The sequence below is a fragment of the Anser brachyrhynchus genome (assembly GCF_964034855.1).
Source record: "Anser brachyrhynchus genome assembly, chromosome: 7".
NCBI classification, from domain to species: domain Eukaryota; kingdom Metazoa; phylum Chordata; class Aves; order Anseriformes; family Anatidae; genus Anser; species Anser brachyrhynchus.
In genome coordinates, this window is record NC_137701.1 from 39,206,086 (window position 1) to 39,225,382 (window position 19,297).

General features: G+C 40.3%; 1 protein-coding gene across 1 annotated transcript in view; it reads right to left on the reverse strand.

Moving 5' to 3' along the window:
* Positions 1-19,297, reverse strand: part of LOC308197859 (uncharacterized protein) — a 365,283-nt gene that overhangs the window by 336,727 nt on the left and 9,259 nt on the right. Inside the window, exon 2 of the mRNA XM_080599061.1 lies at positions 11,225-11,334. Coding sequence (XP_080455187.1) covers positions 11,225-11,334 — 110 coding nt within the window. The remainder of the gene's footprint in view (positions 1-11,224; positions 11,335-19,297) is intronic.

A 19,297-nucleotide genomic window follows, 5' to 3' on the forward strand; every position in this document is an offset into this window, starting at 1 on the left:
TATTTTGTTGTCCAATTTATATTTCATAATCATATTCTGGAGGTTTTTTTCCTATGAATTCTTTTAACCTTTGGTTTAGTGAATTTTTAGATTTCGGCAGAATGTAGTTTTGAACAGAGATACTACTTAAGGGAACTTAATACTACTTAAGGGAACTTAATATCATAAAATTGAAAACGTGGGAGACATACTTTACATGCTAATGTAGAGTGACTTTTCTAACAGAGATCAGTCAAATTCTGCTCTTACACAACTTGCACCTAGTTCCAATTATTTATCCTTTCTGAACAACTCCTAACTTTACTGATTTCATTTTTATTGTAATCCCACACTATCTCAATTCCCCATTATCACCAACCCTGTTAAGAGTATCCCTGTTTCCTGACCTGATATAGTAATACTTACTTTCCTGTCTTTAGCATTCCTAAATTTCTCATCTCCTTCATTTCTTCCCTTTATGAAATTCTTTCACATAAGAAAAATGCAACCCATAACTGATGCTACCCATAACTTGGACATTTTTTTTCAGTAAACTTCACATCTTACACAGAAACTCTCCAACAGATGATAAAAATCAGAGGCATCTAGCAACCACTGTTACACATACTACAAGATTTTAGATGGGATTAATACAGTTGACTGCAACGATACCATGCCTATTCTTTACAGGATGGGGTAATGTAGTCTAGCTGCCTTCTGAAGGAACAACAACAACAAAAAAAAAAAATATATGCTCTGAATCGCACACTGTTTAAAGGAATTGGAAAGAATGAAAGACAAAACACTTATAGGTGCTATTCTTAACTTTTCCTGTTTTGGGACCTGCCATATAATTGAGTATTATACTTTTTAGTTAAAAACAAACAAACAAAAAAAGTTGACATGCAGCAACTGTCTCAGGTATGCAGATTTCTGAAAACAAACACCACAAAAGCAAGCAAAACTTCATTACCTGCATTTAGTGAGTGCAGAAGTTTACAGAAAATGAAGCAGCTTAATATCAACATGAGAATCCACTGAATAATTTAGTTACATTTTCACTTCTTCAGAATCTGGTTCAAATTGGGCTTAAACCACACATGTGAAATAAGACGGGTGAAATAAGGTGAAATAAGATGGGTGAAATAAGACTTTAATTCTCAAATGAATGTCATGTAGAAGCACAACAGAATTTTTCCACCATTGTTTCCACCACTGTTTTCAACCATTGGTGACTAGAGATTCCTTGGCCCTGGGTAACTAGAAGGGGGTTCTAGGTTAGATGTAATGCAACAGATTTATTGAAAAGCCTATTCAGACCCTGCTTCTAGTGCAGCTCCCTCAAAATATATGTCTATATCTCTTTTGTGATGACTAAATTTCTCCCCAAAGAGAGTTTGATCCATAAAAGTGCTGGTTTAATCATCATTGACTTAATGATTCTTTTGCAATGTCAATTAAATGGTATGAAAAATTAAACCATTTACAGAACATGAGGACCTTTTAAATTACACATTTCAAAAATATTATTTAAAATTCTAGTTATATAATCCTTTTAGAACTGTCAAAGAATAATACTGCACTAAGGCTTGACTCATTACTCATGCCAATGCTTGTTGGAATTCACAGAGCTGGCAGATATTTAAAAAACCAAACTCACTAGAAATGAAGAAATGCACAAAGTGTAACAGCAAAATTAGCCGGTGTTATGCAGAAGGGGAGCATACAGCATACAGCATGCAGGTGATAAAGCCTACTAAACATGAAGTTTTACACTGTGAATGTCATGGTAAAGGTCCAATTATATAACAATTTAACATTTCTACAAAGTAAGTTATATATCCAACGTGGGTTTCTACTTTTGTTCTTTGAAAACACATTGATCCTTTTTCCTGGGAACATTTCTCTTCCTTTCAGCTGGTTTTACCCTTTCCATCTGTCCCTCCCCACTCCCACGCCGCAGCGCGCTCCTGAATGGATGTTTTACTCTTGACTCTTTCATTTAGTTCTCTTAGAAAGTTGCCTCGATACTGCTAACTACCTCAAGCAGCCTCATAATGCTGTGTTTCCAAATGAAATTTAATGTGGAGCATTTATTTTAGCACCCAGCATTAGCACTGTCATCGAGCAAGAACCTGCTGCAACTCAGTCTTCAGGGAATAACTGTTCGTGCCTTCACTGCCTTTCTTATGGGAACTTAAATGAGAGGTTTTATCTGGGACCTCTACGAATGTGGGATTTCCCCTCGAGGAAAACACATTCAAATAAGCCCAAACACACACAAGAAAGACTCCTTTTGCTTTTCCTAACCCAAGAGATATGCAGTACAGGTCACGGTGTTTGTCATGTGAGTATCAGGGGTAAGCATTGTATTTAAGGAAACTAAACAAAATCTGACAGTCACATTTGTAATAAAGACACCATTCATGAAACTGTCTATTTTCTGGACAGCTGTCATGCAATACCTTACATAAATAAGCAAAAAACATTAAAAGAATGGCAGGCAGCCAAATTACCATGATAATCTGGCTTCAGTGTCCATCGCAGTCTCCAGTGATTATTATCAGCATGTAAAGTCTCTTGGTTGCTGCTGAGGATGCACTACCAAAACTCTCTTTCAGTCCTGCTAAATCAGAAATTCATTCTGGAAATGAATCTGCCCCTTCACTCTACCTTTTATATATTTATTTTATAAAGGAAAGAAAAAAAAAAAGGCAGAGAGGCTCGAGAAATGTTGTTGTTTGGTTGTTGTTGTTGTTTTTAGTAGTCCAAAAACACTTTCAAAGGGCAAACTTGCCTTTTAATATACACGTGCCTTCGAAGACCCTCATTAAAAGGAATGTGGTGGGCTGTGTTATCACCACAGACTCACTAGCAACCGTGACTTCAGGAAGTGCCCGTATTCAACAGGATACTGCTGAATATCCAGGAGATATTCAGACTGATTAGGTTAAAAACCTTTGCACGATGTACAGACTCCAATCCTTTATGCTTGTACACTTCTTAGTAATCCCTGCTGACAAATACACAACAAATAGACTCTCGGCTTTTCTTTACATGGATTCCCACACTGCACAAATATGACTAACCTTGCCCACACCTACACGGTAGAATTCACTATTCTTCATTCACTACTTAAACGGTTCGAATCATCCTATCTCCTCCACAGAGGAGAAACAAGACTTGTGTGACCAGTCAAACAGCACAGAGAGGCAAAGACCACAGTCCTCAAGCCGAAATGTTATTGTCTAAAATAAACTCAGCCAACCATACGCTCCAAACCACAACGCTCCCTTTCCCTGATGAATAATTTCCTAATAGCCATTTGGACTGGTTGTCGTTACACGATTGTAAACCTGGTCAAACAATATCGCTGATGATGGTAAGAATGTTCTGGAAACAACATTTTTTAAGGCCTGTCCTTAACACTGATGAACGTTACATTAAATTTTGAAGGTAAAGAACAGTTTTGTTTCCATGGGGTAATGAGTTATTTGGTAGCTGCCTATGTTTCATATACTTCTCATAACCTGAAGCTAAAGCTGTGTAAATGGAGCATATCGGTCCTGTCCAGACCTCAGTAGTCATTAACATTTTATGTTCGAAAGGTTATTCTCCAAATGACCCTATTCTGATTTTTGAAAGAGAATCTAATGGAAACTTCTATCATGTTAGCAACTTCTGTTATGCTTTCTCTTGGCAATGTCAACTGAAGGAAGAAAGTAGAGGCTGGGAAACCTGGAGTTCTACACCAATTTTAATGTCATTTTGTGATCCTTCACCTCAATTTCCACACTTTCCACATGAAAGTACCATTCAGATCAAGTAAACTGCAACATCACAGGGATGTTGCAAAGTACAGAAGGATATACAAGTAATGCCTCATTTGTAGTTATAACACAACACTCTGTGGATGCCTACTGAAAAAAAAAAAAAAAAGAGTTGTCTCTCTGTGATAAGTAATTAACATTGCTTCACTTGCAGTTCAAGGTCACCATGAAAAGACAGTAGCATGTGTCTTCACGATATGGAAAATACTGGCTGCCTGGTTGCTTGTGAGATGTCCCTGGAGTTTGTCTTCGGGCTTCTAATAATTTAAGGCCTGGTTACCTGAGATATCATCCCTAAGGACCTAGGCAGGAGCAGAGCAGAAGTAACTTTGGAATTTGTTTCCATCCCTAACTTCCCCAAAGTAGCCTTTTTCTACCTTCTGAACATAGTGCAAAATATCAGCAATGAGGACTGGTGTTACGAGACTCTCAAGCTACAGAAACACTTTTGTTGCTGCTGGATGAACGCTCCACACTTCAGTGCTCTTGGACTGGAGGAGAGGTCCTTCCTAGGTGGCACTTGTTTCCCCAGGGAATCCCGCTAAAGGAGACTGGCTCTTCTTTACTCAGACATGAGTAAAAACAGTTTTTGTAAAGCACCTCAAGTACTGCAGTTTGATAATCCAACCTTCAATAGCAATTAAACCATACACTCTGATCATGACAGAGGGAAAAAAGAAAGGGATGAGCTGTTTTATCAAGAGGTTATTTCTTATTAGCCATTAATACATATTTTTTTTTTTACAATATGCTTTACTGGCTCTTTATAAGACACTAAAAAAAAAAAAAGCTCAATATTATCTATGTCTGCAAAGTGCTGGAAAGATGTACAAACGACAACTTAGCCCAAGTAAGATATAACCAACAATTTCCCATACATATACACATGCCTTTTTTTTTAAAAAAAGTAGAATCTTCAAAGTGGAATGAGAAAAAGCCTCCAAATAGCCCTGTAACAGCACTGCTGAGTGAGAAATCACTTCCAAACTATCACAGGCATATTTAAACAAGATGATGGTAACAAGCAATTTCTCAGCAAAGAATGATAACAATTTGAAGGATAACGTTTGTGGCTGCCCCATCCCTGGAGGTGCCCTAGGCCAGGCTGGATGGGATTTGGGCAGCCTGGGCTGGGGGAGGTCCCTGCCCAAGGCAGGGGGTTGGAAGTGGATAGCCTTTAAGGTCCCTTCCAGCACAAACCATTCTGTGATTCTATGAATTTCTGAAGTTATCACAATTATCATGCCACTATTGCAAGACAATCAACCTCATAAATTGCACTTGAGTGTTGCTGCTCAGCTCTTTGTATCGTCCCGCTGTGTGACACAGCTACATAGTCTAGGCAAACTGTATTGGTATCGAGTCGCTCATTTTTTCAAAATATTCCGAAGCCCTGTTATGTGCTGAGATCCCATCTGAGTAAAAACGGCCTAGGGCCATTTTCTCAGGGGAATTCAGCCACACATGTTAGGACTTCAGGACAACAGTCTCAACTGTAATTACCAGTTTCTAAGGAAAGAAATAATAGAAAAAAACAAATATCAAACCAGTATTAACTAGACTACCTACAGATTTTGCAGGTAATTGTTACCTGGAACAAGACTTCTGGAATATTTTGCAATACTGGCTTGTTATTATGATACCTAATCACCTGTCCTGCTATCCTCTGGGAGGTACAGCACCTCCAAGAGAGGCAACGAACCAGAAGGTGTGCGATATCTCAGCAAACCCTGTTCACAGAGTGGCATCTTGGTTTAAATTGCTGATGAGAGGGGGTTTGAGCCAAGACTCCAGTTATGACAGGAGCGCGTTTTCCTTCCTGCCAGGCCTGGCATGGGCTGGTGAGCTCTGGCAGAAGAACAGGGCAGACTTCTGGGGCCAGGAGATGTAAGCACCTCAAAGCAAGATTAGCTGGAACTGGTTTGTCAAAGCTCCTGTGCACCACCAACTTGAAAGCACTTATTCTAATGCCCTGCTGTATGAAACAAAGCCGGTTTAGAGGAACGCCACTGAAAATTAACTCTTATCAGCATGGTTTTAAAAACACATCGCAACACTCACACCACGGGAGCTCCATCCTGCTCCAGAGCCCCGTTCAGGTACATTTCTGGGCAGGCTCCCTCAGCAGTTTGGAGGATTGTCATCCTTCTCCGATAGCTGAGGAAACCTCAAGAGAAGGGCTGCAGAGGCAGCTGGATACCCAGGGGAAGGTGCAGGGGAGGCCACCAGGCCAGCAGCAGCATGGAGCAGCACGGGGAGCTTCGGAGAGGGCGAGCAGCGGAGCACACCCCGTGGCACCTGGGAGTTACCCAGCCAGATCGACTTTGCACTGCTAATCGCTTCCTCCGTGCGCAGTTTATGCTTTGTAACACTAACCCAGATAGCCTGGGTAATGAGACTAGGGAACTGCTTTCCAGGCCATTGATGATTAAAGGGGCAGAGTTAGCACTGATAACAAACTGTTGCTCTGTTTCATAAATGATTATCGGCACTCGGGCATGACTAAACGGAACCCATCGCTTTCTGCGTGTATGAAATGCTGGGGGTTTTTCGTCCATTTTATATAATCTCATTAGGTATGAGTTAACAGAATATTGTTTAAGGAAATTACATCTTGTTTTGGGAAATGGTTGGTTTAGTTGTATTAAAACCTTTCTATTACCCAGCATAATCTAATGTGTTTCATGTTTCCAAACTCAATATCGGCTAGGTAGAGATATGTGATCCTCCTCATTCGATCTGTCAGTACACACACTACTTTTGACCACAGTTAATGGAATTAATGTCACTTGTTTCAGTCAAGTCTTACTGTAAAGCCCATGCCTAATCTATGACGTATATAGATAAACAGATTTACAGGGCAGTAGCTTAGATGGCACCTTATCTTTCAAGGTCACAGGTTACATGGCAAAGAATCCAACTTCAAGACATTTACATATGTACTTACCCCAGGTGTAATATACAATGATCTATGTATTTATATGACTTACAGACATACTCAAAATATCAATAAGGATAACTATCCATTAAACTGCATTTGCCATAAATCTTGTCTATTTCATCAGACCTTTGTCTGCTAGGGAGCACATCAAAAAAAAAAAAAACCTACTTTTTTCTTCTTTTTGCTTGAACTTATCATGGCTTTTTTTCAAGAACTCAAATTAAAAACTGGAGAGAAAAAATTAAAGCTAATAATTCACACTGTTAGATAAATTAGGCTGCATCTAAAACATGTTTTATGGGAAACCACTACCTTACATATCCGATTTCACCCTGGATTGAACAAAAGCTGTTATTTCTTTCAGGTAACATGATCCTATGTGAAATGAAATATAACACATGGACATAGCACAACTTCTATCAGACTACACTGTGGCTCAGAATACAGCGGCCTTCAATCAGTGAGCTGCTTACAAGACAGAAAAAAAAATGAGATTAACAAATAACTACGAGATAATGCAAATAGTGCATCTTGGAAGACATTTCAATCATTTGTATGTTAATGAACACCTGCCTTCAGAGCTGTATTTTAAATGGACATTTGCAGCAACCTAGATTAACAGGAGGAAAAGAAGCTAATTTTGTGGCTATCTTCATATAGCATCATAGACCAAGGAACTACAACTCAATTTTCTAAACCAGTTTAAAAACTCTAATACAACAAATTTCCTCGTTAAAAATAAAGAAATAAGCCAGTATATATAAGCTGAAGCCATTTTACAAGCTCTTAAAGACTGTGCTATGGGCTAGATCTTAGATTAATGTTTGTGATGCACACTGAAAACCTGTAAAGCATTTATGTAATTGCTAAGCATTATTATTTTTATTACTGTAACAGATGGAACCAATCCATCTTTGTAGATAATATCTCATAAATGATTCATTACTATTCCTTTAACCTAAAGTCTTTTGTATTTTGCAGATCCATGAGAAATAACTATTAGGAAGCTCTGTGCATAACAGTATGAAAACTACCTAATGCCTTCCAAGTTTAGTAGCCTTGCTAACATTTGGGCCTTACAATTTTTACACTGTTCCTATTCCTCTCAGAACCCGTTACTTCTGCAAGATTTTCCTCTTTATTTTCCATCACCGGTTTTCAGGTGATGTAAAATATCACTGCAAGCTACTGGTAATGCTAATAGCTTATATGGCTGCCATTAATTGCAAATATAGACTAGACAAATGCTTTATAAGAGATAGAAGTATCTCCCACAAATGCATGACACAGTTTTATAATGCAGCATCTTGGCTTCAATTGATAATGAAAAAGAGTTATGTGATCGTACTGTCCATCTTTCCTTTGTCCAATAACTTTTTGACCAATTTTAATCAAATTTGAAAGCCAGGTAGACATCTCACAGATATGAGTTTCTATCAGCTTAATGAAAACTGATGGCTGGAAGAGAAAAGAAATGCACAAATTAGTACTGTCACTGGTAAAAAGGCTTAAATGGGAGCTCATCACTCATCCCCTATGCCTGGCCTGCCTCTGGCCATTCAGACAATGTTAGTCCAGAATCAGACACAGCAAATGCCATCTACTGCCCACCTTACAGCTGACAGACAGACCACTGACAGTATCTTCAAAGAAAAGCTTGTCAAAAATGTATTAAAGGCTGACTGAAGCAAAGTAGTCATAATAATATCAGTGACTGACGAACACCCCGATGTTTAAAATGAAGAGAAAAAAAAAAAAAAGTATTCACTTACAAAAAAGAGCATTTCCTTGACTGTGAGAAAAAATGGCAGAGAGAGAATCTAAATCCACCACACCTAGCTTATTATTTTGATACTGACCTAGGGAACATCATTAGCAAACAGTTTCCAGAGCCCAGGAGTTCAACTGCTGTGTTTGTAGGCTTACGAAGAGCCTGCGGGTCTCCACTGTTTCTATGGGATTATTTGGGTTATTCAGTCTGCTCTTTACACACACACCAATTAGCCACCTTCAGTAGACTTCAGCATAATGGTAAAAGCTAATGGAAAGTGAGGAGCCACTGTAAGGTATCTGAAATCTTTATGGGTCTTATCAATGAAAAAACAGACTGCTTTCTCCATACAGACCTTGGGGTTTGAATATAAACAAAAGGATCCACGTCATTCTGCTTACAGCATCCATGATTTTTTGGCTGAGTGGCTTTAGAGTCACTCTAATGTCACTTCCTTACCTAGTTGCATTAGCTTAGGATTTGGGGTGCTTAAGTAGGGAGGCCACATAAAGCTTGATTTTCAAAAAGCAGTCACCTCTCATACAACAGAAGTCATGCATATCAGAAGCAAGAACAAAACCTTACAAGACAACCCAAAAGGTGAGAGAACAGCCCATGCCATGCCAGAAAGAGCACGGCACCCTGTATTCATGTGTGCAGAGAGCGAGACCCCAACAGCTTTTACCTCTGCGACATCCGATGCTGGGCACCTGGTGCACCCCAGTGTAGCAGCTCAGGAAAGCAGCAGCCCCAAGAAGAGCATTGCACCCAGGACTGACCAGAGACTGAATTGCTTCCCTTCCTCTTGGCTCAGCTCATCACTCTCTACATTACAGCATGAGAAGATTTCACGGGCAACCTGCTCCTCTACACTGGGTCTGGGCTAGCAGAATTCGTCCCTGCCCCATTGAAGCCATAGCAGAGGAGGTTGTGCTGGGGAGTAATATCAAACTTCCAGGCATTGAAACCTCCTGTTCCAGCCACTTCTTGCAAAGGTGTTTTATTCATCATCAATACTTATTTACTTCAGCTGAAAAATATGTTTGGAAGCTGCAATACTGGAACATCAGCCTTTTTGACCCTGGGTCCCTTCTAAACAGTTCATCGGAAGTTACCATTCCCCCCAAGAAACCACATAAAAACATTTCTTGGACAAATGAAGCTATCTTTGACTTGAAAAATCTCATGTGATCTCAACCATTCCAATCGCAACTAGTTTCAAACTCAGTTTTGACTCACAAAATACTAAGTTGCCTTGAAAGTTTCCCCTTAAAATCTAAATTCGACTAAAAATTTCATGCAAATGCATGTAAAAACACAGTTTGCAGTACCCAAAAAAGGAAAGTCAAATGTAGAATAACATGTTTTCTAAGCAGCTTCAAGTTCCACATCAAAAAGAAAGAGCGTGGAGCCAGATTCTGCTCTGGTGGAGAATGACAAGCGGAATGGGGAAGCACAACTCTCAGTCTTGCTGCCTGGGGTGACGACACCCTCCTAAAAATCCTTCACTGAGGGGAACCCTACAGGGTGCAAGCTTGAGGCACCACAGCACAAAGTGAAGACCTGAATCCTTCACCTCTGATTGAGCTTTTCAGTATTTCGCTAGAAGGACCAACATTTATAAACTACCCTTTGAAAATTATTTATTTTCTTTTCCTCTCCTCACATAAAAGATACGTCCCACATAAAACCAGCCACAGGTTTGTTCTTTGTGCTAATATCTCAGCTAAATACTGATGAACAGCATTGTACTCCACTGTGAAGTGCATTCACTTAAATAAAAGGACAAAGGACATTGCTGTACGCAGGAGAACAAGAGTTGATTTAATTCAAGAAAATCCCTCTAATGCACAGCGTTTTGAAAAATCTCTTACAAGTGGTACCATATAACTTTTAACAGCGTAGGTTTGCAAGCTACTAAAATAAGTCACACTTATGGAAAGGATGTGCAAGCAAAACTCTTTTTTTCTTAGGCATTTTCGCGTGTACTCAGCTGTTCTTGCAAAGACACGAGTGGCTCTGTTACCGCTTTGCCCTCTCAGTATATACATTTTAATCGTGTTACCTACTTAATTCATTAGCTTTAACATGGTATTTTTAAATACAATTACCAGCTGTTCAACATAACAAGTTTTCATTTACAATTTTCTAATGACCATGAGGGTAGACAGAAAAGAAAAATCTCTGCTTTAAAATATACTATATTTTATACCAAGGGAGAGAGAACAGCAAGCATTTATCTGAAGTGACTGGTTAGGATGACAGTTTCACAGTGAAATATATTTTCATTTCAAGATCCCCACAGCTACTTTGAATTTAATTGCATGAAAGACCACCGAGATTTCTTTCTCAAACATATCAAAAGCATATCACCAAAGAAACAACTATTACATGGAGAAAATCAATCTTTACTTTCTAATATGTTGAAATGCTTTAGAAGAAACCAAAAAGTAAAAAATTACAGGAAGCATGACTTTCAAGTGCTTGCAGAAAGGGGTTATACGTTTTGATAGATCAAAAAGTTAACAAATTAAGCTATTAGCAGGGCACGAGGCTGCACATGAACAATGTGCTTCTAATCCAAGGAGAAAGGGACAAGTGGGCACAATAGGCACACAGGTCTCGAACCCTCTTTTCAGTATCAGTGGGGAGCAGATATGAGACTTGAAAGCGTACTACCAAAAGTACAAAATACTGTCCTACCTTCTGGGAGCTGGGCACATGGAAATGGGGGTCACCGGGCGTAAAGAAATGTTGCGACTGCTAACAGCCATAAACAGTAATTCCATTTTGCAGGTAAATTGCAGAATGTTCTGAAATGAGAAAATATGCTCTATGTTAAAAAAAAAAAGATACAAGATATAAATGAATTTTGCAAACTTTAATATAGATTTTTTTCCCCTACTTGGTGATATTACAAGAAACTGAATATTTTATAACTAGCCAGAAAAGAATGGTTGAACAAATGGCAAAGCTTCAGTTACAGGTAGGTAAAATGGGTTTGTTTTATAGATAACCTACTCTGGAGAAAACGTGTTAAATTAGAAATGCTGAACTAGGGGGAAGTAAACAAAAGTTACTAAATTGTGCTACTCTAACACTTCCCATTCTGAGAGAACGCATGAATCATAGATAAGGCTGAATATTTGTCACAGCTGTGATTTCAGCATCAAAAAGAAATAATTTTAGCCCAGATTCTGGGGGAATTTCCAGAAAATTTGTCAGTTCAGCCAACCGGATACAAGACTTCTCTGAGATCTTCTGCAAGTTTAGCTTTCTCTGGGTTTGAACCCACAAAGCAAGAGGCACTCACTTTTGAAACCACGGCGATGACTAACGTGGTTGAGTGTCTTGGTGTCTTGTTGGATGAGGCCAAAGCAGGCAGCACGCTGGGATATCAAGCTGCACTTCGATGGGTTTTAAGTGCTTTTAAGCTGATGTGTGCACTGAATATTTTTAATTTGAAAAACGAAGAAGCGTCGGTAATAAGAAAACGCGAAAATGCTGAACCACAGTTTTGCACTTTTTGTAATAAAAAACGATGCCCTTATGTTTTCTGCTCTGATAAAGCAGAGTGTTTTTATTCTTGGCAATGACAAAACTCAAGTTCCACCCGCAGTCCTGACTCACTGCGAGCGTATGGTAGGGGAAGTGGCCTAGCTTCATAAGCCTGCATTAAAAGCTATAGCTGGCAGCAAAAATGCATAGTTTATATTCCAAAAACAAAGATTCTGGAGTAAACAAAGTATTTGCGAGTTCAGACTGAATTTTATAGCAGAGCAGAGGAGACCTGAAACTTGGAAAGTATTTAAAAGCTCAAACCAAAATATTTTATGTGAAACAAAATATTGCATTCAATTCTAACTTAATTGTGTCTACATTTTCAGTTTAGACACTGAACTGAAAAAATGCCGACAATTCTGACTTAAAAGAAAAAAACAGACCTGCATATCAGTGTTCTTACTAAACCTGCCAAAACACTGACGCATGCACAACTTTAACCCCCACGAGTTCAGTTAGATTTTCTGTACTTATTTAGGCAATTAGCCAATGAAGAAAATTGTATTTTTGCAGATTTGCCTTACCACCAAAAATTATAAAATGGCTTTAATAGACTCTAAAATTTTAGGAGTGCTATTTTCAATTACAGTTAAGTCAATCTAAAAGCTCGCTGCAACTGGAAGGTGTCGTCATGCTGGCTCCCCTCCTTTGCTCACCCTCTGCTTCTCCCCTCCCGGCGCTGGAGTTTGTCTCGCTTTGTGGTGAATCAGTTCAGAAAACGAGATAGCAGAGAACCAGCTCCACAAAAAGCACCAAGTACTCTTCTGCCAATTTAGTCCCTGAATCAGCTCACCACAGGGCAAATGACCCACTGAGCCTGCAGCAGGATCACACGGTCAGGGGAACGGGAGAAAAAAAGATGACTATATATATTATTATTTTTTATCAGCTAATTTTTGGATTGTCTTAGCTCTAATGTAAAACCTTACTGAGTTCTAGCAGCCCTCGGATTAAGAGTAATATATTATTTGTACCTTCTGGGCTGAGTTCACTCCTTTCAGATACAAATAATGTATTCTTAAAGCCACCGATAGAAGGAAAAAAAAATACTTGCACTATAAACATGTCTTTAAAAAAGTAAAAAATATATTTAAACAATTACAAGGATCTGCACGCAGTCACAGCATCTGAAAAATAGAGGCCGTGTATTTTTTGAACAGTTCACAGTTGTTCTTTCTCTGCCAGCCTCTTCCTACTGCTCCACTACTCACGGGGACCGGCGCGTGCGAAGCGCTGTGCGTTATTGAGCGAGGAACCCACGGCCTCGGCGCGGGTCCCACTGGTGTCCCACCTGGCAGCGTGGAGATGTCCCCAGCTGCCATCCTCAGGGCAAACTGCTCAGGGACGGGATGTGCTTTAAACACCCAACATCCCACAGGATGATTTGCAGGCGTATCACTGGGGATTGATCCGTCAGCTGCTTCACAGCTTCTGTTTAGCAAATATAATTTTTTCCTGTGGAAATCCTGCCTAACTGGTTGAAAGGGAATTTTCCATTCTTCTGTACCAGCCACAGCAAAACCCAAACCCAATGCGTGGCTGCAGTTAGCTAAAGCTGACCCGAGACCCCCCTGGTGCCTCAACTCCTCCTTTTCACCTCCGGCCGCACTCCCTGATCGCAGAGGCGATTCCGGATCAGGCCCAAGAGCTCGGCTCCAACAAGCTCAGTGTGAGGGGGAGAGAAAAAAAACAGTGCTGGGGCACGGAGCCGAGCCGAGGCACTGCGGGGAGCGCGGGCGGGAGGACGGGGCCGGCCCTTTCGGCAGGCTCAGGCGGCAGCTTCGGCAGGAGCTGGCCCGAGGCAAGAACGCTCGCGGGAAATCTGCCGCCCGAAATAGGCGCCGCTCTTCTACACCTCCTACTGAACAGTGGGTACGAGCCGTGAATATAGACTCTGGAAACTGATTCAGAAGAGAGCTGAGGAATGTATCAAAAAGTCCATATGGTTTTGCCAAATCAAGTATGCAGAACTGGGTAAATTTAGCCATGCGCTTAAGAGCTAAAATTTGTCTTGTTTGACCCAACTGGAAGGAACATAGTCATGAGGCGCTCACACACACACCGATCCGACTAGTTCCTCATCTCGCTAGGGTCAGAAACGGCTGAGTAACACATCACTTCATGTGTGGAAACAAAAGGACACCTCTGTTATCAGAGAAGAGCGGTGGAACACAAAAGCACCGCCCAGCCAGGTCTAACTAACGCTGTTTTCTGTTCCGCATTTAGGTAGCGAGATTGCAAGTGACAAGCGGTTGGCACTTCGACAGCTGGGCCCACGTTTCCAAGTTTGCCTCCTGCAGCTCAGAAGACTGAGAGCTTTGTTTTAAACGAAGGCTGAAATTCTGTCAGGGTACTAAGACAGGACGTGGAGGCCATAACAAATATTAAACATTGTCCGTGCCCACGACCACGTTCCCCTCGGTGTGGGGCAGCCGAGCCCAGCACCACCCAAGATCACTGCGGGGCTCATGGCTGAATTCCTCTTCCGTCCCAAAGTCCACAGCTCCAAGCCACTGGTTCTGGACATAGTACATCTTGCCCACTGGCCGTTCAGGCTACACGTGGGCCCGGGCGGACATGCAGCGCACAATGCAACCTGCAGACAAAATTTCCCCTATACAAAATGTAACTGGGACATCTATTTCCTGCCATTGCTTGGCAGATCAAAGCAGCGCAGAGCAATCAGAGTAATCGAGCAGCACGCACCACAAAGTACCCCAAATCCACACAGCAGCACAAGTTGCGCCCGGAAAAGTAAGGGTTATGGCACTGATACTACAAGATAAACATGCAAAAGGTGATTATTTATGTAACTGAATACAAAACTAGGCTATACCCATGCTTTTTTAATAGGAAATATATGTAACAATAGATTGAAATGTAAAAGAAACAAATGGAAGTACTTTGGTGGTAGAACTCACAGATTTACCTAGATTTTTTTTTTTTTTTTTAAGATTTAAAGCTCATTTTAACCCAGCCCCTTTAATATACACAAACATGTATGAGCCATGCAGCTGAAATGTTCAGGACCTCATTCCGTGAACATGGAAATCCCACAGGAACCTGCAGGTGAATCCTGGCAGTGATCGAGAAGTTAGTTGCACCTTCCAAGTCCTCCACAAGTTAAAAAACAGTAATGGTTTTCAAAAATATTAGCCTATGGTTATAAAACTTTCATCATCCTCTTTTCTCTCCTGAACCTTTAATTAAGTCTCCACAGTGCTCTGAAGCAGCAGCAGTCTAATGGGTTCAGAGGATTTTCTTACAAGCAAACTGTTCAAAGCGCACAGGCGCCCTGTGAGCTGTAGTCTTTGAACACAAGCTTCTTAAGCAATCCCTTTTATTTTTATTTGTTTTTGAAAATACCAGACTCTAGTGCTTTCCAACCAATAATGCTACTATCAGTACTAAAATAAATGCATATCTCTTTGGATTTTGTTCCTATTTTGTGATGAATACATATATAACATTGCAGGATTTCCCATAGGAAAAGCATTCACAGTCCCAGAAGAAAGCATGACAATGGTTTTCATAAGAAGATCTTGAACAAAGATTAACAGATGGGGAACCTGAGACTCAGGCAGATACAGTGCCTGAAGTCACCCAACAAGGCGTTACAACTTGGGTTTCAGCTGTGCTAGTGTTTTGCTCTTGTGACTTTGGGACAATCCGGAGCGAATCCACTGTGTTGGAACTTCAAGAAAGACTTTATTGCATCAGAGTGCAAGTTTTCTTTGCCGGGAGTGATACAGAACCTCAAAAAATACACCTTGGGAAGCTCGGTGGGAAGGACAGAGCGCAGCAGTTACAGCAGCCTGGGTGTACCTGTCCTGTCTAGGAGTGGCTGCAGCACTTTTCCTACCAACTTGGTGGGAAAATAAAGTGGTGATAAAAGAAGTGGACTGTAGGTCTTTGCTTCACTGGCTGATCCTATGGTGTGAAAACTACAACTCTGCTATGTATGATGTATTTTATTCACTGTTAGTAGAGTGATGCTTCAATTTTTCTGGTAGTTTTCTACAAATCTGCACTTATTCTGCCTGTTTTGCCATGCTTGCTTAGGATTCCCATGATACATGGATACAGCAGTGCAAGCAGAGCCTGCTGTGAATGCAAGACACATTTTCCCACAGAATTGTTTGAAATATAATTCAGGGCTTGGTTTGCTAAACATTTGTTTTCTCCACATTTTGATATTTGGAAAGAAAATAGATAGTTCATACTTAGTAAAACATTCATTGCAGAACGAAATAACCAACAGTCCCTTTAATCTGTTGTTAAGAAATGTGCAATACTGTATCTCTATAAATAAATTTCTGCTTGCTCTTTTATATTTGTATGAGCGGCAAGAAATTCTCTTGCCTCTCGATAACAAAGACTTTAGCACTATATCCCCAAGGTGTGAACCAACAATGAAAGCAGTTATTTTTATTACTTGCCTGTTTAAACAAAAGAACAAAAAGTCTAAGGTATTCAAATTTGCAGTATCAAAGTAAACTCTGCTACTTGACAGATATTTAATGAAGAATCACAACTCATGCACGGAAAGCGTGAAGACTATACTGCTGTAACCATTAGTTGTCACACCTAATGCTTCTTGGTGGTCTGAGTTCTCAGTTTTATATTTCAAAGGCTATGAAGGGAGACAGTTGCTCATGTCTTCTTGCCCGAATAAGCTCTTGAGCAGCTCTGAAAGTAGCAACTAATGTTCAACCCACCTTGTCTTACCGGAGACTACCGATGCACATTTACAGTGGTATTTCGGATGGAAATAACCCAACATTTTCTAGTCTCGACATACACGTCACTCATAGCTGCATGATCGTTTTCATATATCTTGGTGAGTTTTGTTCAGCTACAAGTGTACATAGCATATATCCTAAATTACAAGTCAGCTTGCAGCAATTGTTAATTTGCAGCAGTGTAACAGCCTGTGAAAATGAAAGCTTTGAAATAATTGCCCACTCTCCCTTGATGTAAAGCAATTCCCACTACTCAGGAGTTTTCAAAGTCCTAGTGACAGACTGGATTGAAATACTTAAAAGTCGCTGTTTCAGCAAATGGAAACCTATTTTAAGTAGATGTTAGGGAATGATCATGGAAAACACAAAACCTTCAGTTTTGTGAGCTCAACAGAGTAATCTACCCAAGACCTACTTGAGCACCTCAGCTGAAGAATAAATATTGAATTAACAGATCTGGGAGCTGTCTTTCGAGTACTTTAGTTTTTGGAGGATGGGAAAGGTTTGACCCTGCTCCTGTTTAAGTTCTGCATCTGATTCAAACAAATTGGAGCAAAATTCTCAAAGTTTAGCAGATTTTTTCCAGCTTCTATCAAAACTTTTAACTTATCAGTGCGAAAACAAGGTAACGTTCTTGAGAAGGCCGCAAGGGGTACGCATTGCACAGATAGGTCACGGTGCAGAAGAGGGGTCTGTAAGTCAAGGCTGACCACGGTACTCATACACAGTGAACCCGTAAGTACCCTCTAACCACCACAGCAGAGCATTACGTGTGCCGGACAACTCAACTGGGTACTATAGAAATGTGACAGAAAATTCTCAGCCATTTTTACTGGAACTCCGGTACTCAGCAGTAGCAGCAGATGCTGTATGCACTCATTTTGAGAAGTGTTGAACACCCAGAGCATGAAGGGAAGTCAACAGCAGCTGTATGCACTCAGCACCTCTGAAAATAGCAGCTACACAGCCTTGAGGCCCTAGGTATTAGGATTTCATTTAGGCAGGGGAAAATTAAAACAGCTCCATTATGAAACTACTTTAAAAGCTGTTTAGATTTCTGATATTCAACTTCAAATATGTGTATTTTTCAATTCTTCCAGACTTCAAAGTAAACACTAGGTAGCCCATTCTGAAGTTTCAAGTTTTCACAATTTCGGTAATATAAACCATTAGTATGTTGCCTTGACATTTATGCATAAGACATGTTTTCTTTCATACAGTTGGTTTTAGTGGTCAGTCAATTCATAACATTACTAACCACCCAAGTGACTGAGAGATGATGTCTGGTTTGTAATAAACCACACATGTTAATCCCATATATAATTTTGCATTAACAATACATGTCAATTCATATTATTTATGTGAAATTTAAACACTAGGGGTGTAAAAAGTCATCAGACTTCAGATTTGGCCGTGGCCTTAAAAGTATTTTGCTATTTGGATTAATGACTTTCTAATATTTCAATCAAGCACAAGAGGTGATTGCATGTGGCCTGCCAAAGAGCCAAAGAGATTGGCTCCAAAAACTGGACAGCTAGGAGCCCTGCAGAAGGCGTATCCAAACTCCATTCTCTTAGAGGTAAAGAATGACACGCGCTAGGGGCACAGAAATGTTGATATTAAACCTCACACCAACGAGCAAGGGATGGCATTCAGCACGCCTCTCCTGCCTAAGCTTCGTTTTCAGAACTGCAGCACAGGACAGGTGCTAGGACACAAAAACTGTCAGGCAATGAATAATCGCAGACAGCCAGTGAACCAGATTCATAGGGAAAGACTGGGGTTTGACAGGTTTGGAAACATAGAGGAAACATGAGTTTCTTCTCTGTCATCTCTGTCATGACAAACTTCTACAACCACGTCCATTGTTTAGGATTTTGCAAAAAGTCTGGTTTTCTTTTCTGTTTCTTAGCTGAGGCTAAGATAAAAGAATTCCAGTCATTCAAAACAGCTACTCATGAAACAGGATCACAAGAGCTCCCTAGCAACGCTGAGCACCATTAGCTCACTAAAGTTCACACCCTCTGCACTGCACGGTCAGCCTGAGGAACAAGCCTTGCACTGATTTTCACTAGCCAGTTGATTAGCTTTCTAGAAACAATGTTTGCATAGGACAAAGGCTTTCTAAATCCCAAGCAATCTTGTAATGCATCACCTGATAGAAAGCATCACACATCATACATTTCAGAGCAATAATTTCAAATCTTGGAGTTTGTGGGAGACTGGGGAAAAAAAAAAAAAAGATCCTTTTCTTGCATTTTGGTTTAAATTATGACTACCTGAAGCTAACAAGAGGGCTAACACATTGGAACTGCATCTACCCGGACATAAAACTTTTGGCAGATGAGGATATAAGAACATTCAATGTTCTTACAGAAAGTTACTTTGCAAACCAGTCGTTTCTGTGGAGCTCATGTGCAACTCTAGGCAACAAGGGGAAGGCAAACATCAAAATCTGTGATCAAAAGTGGAA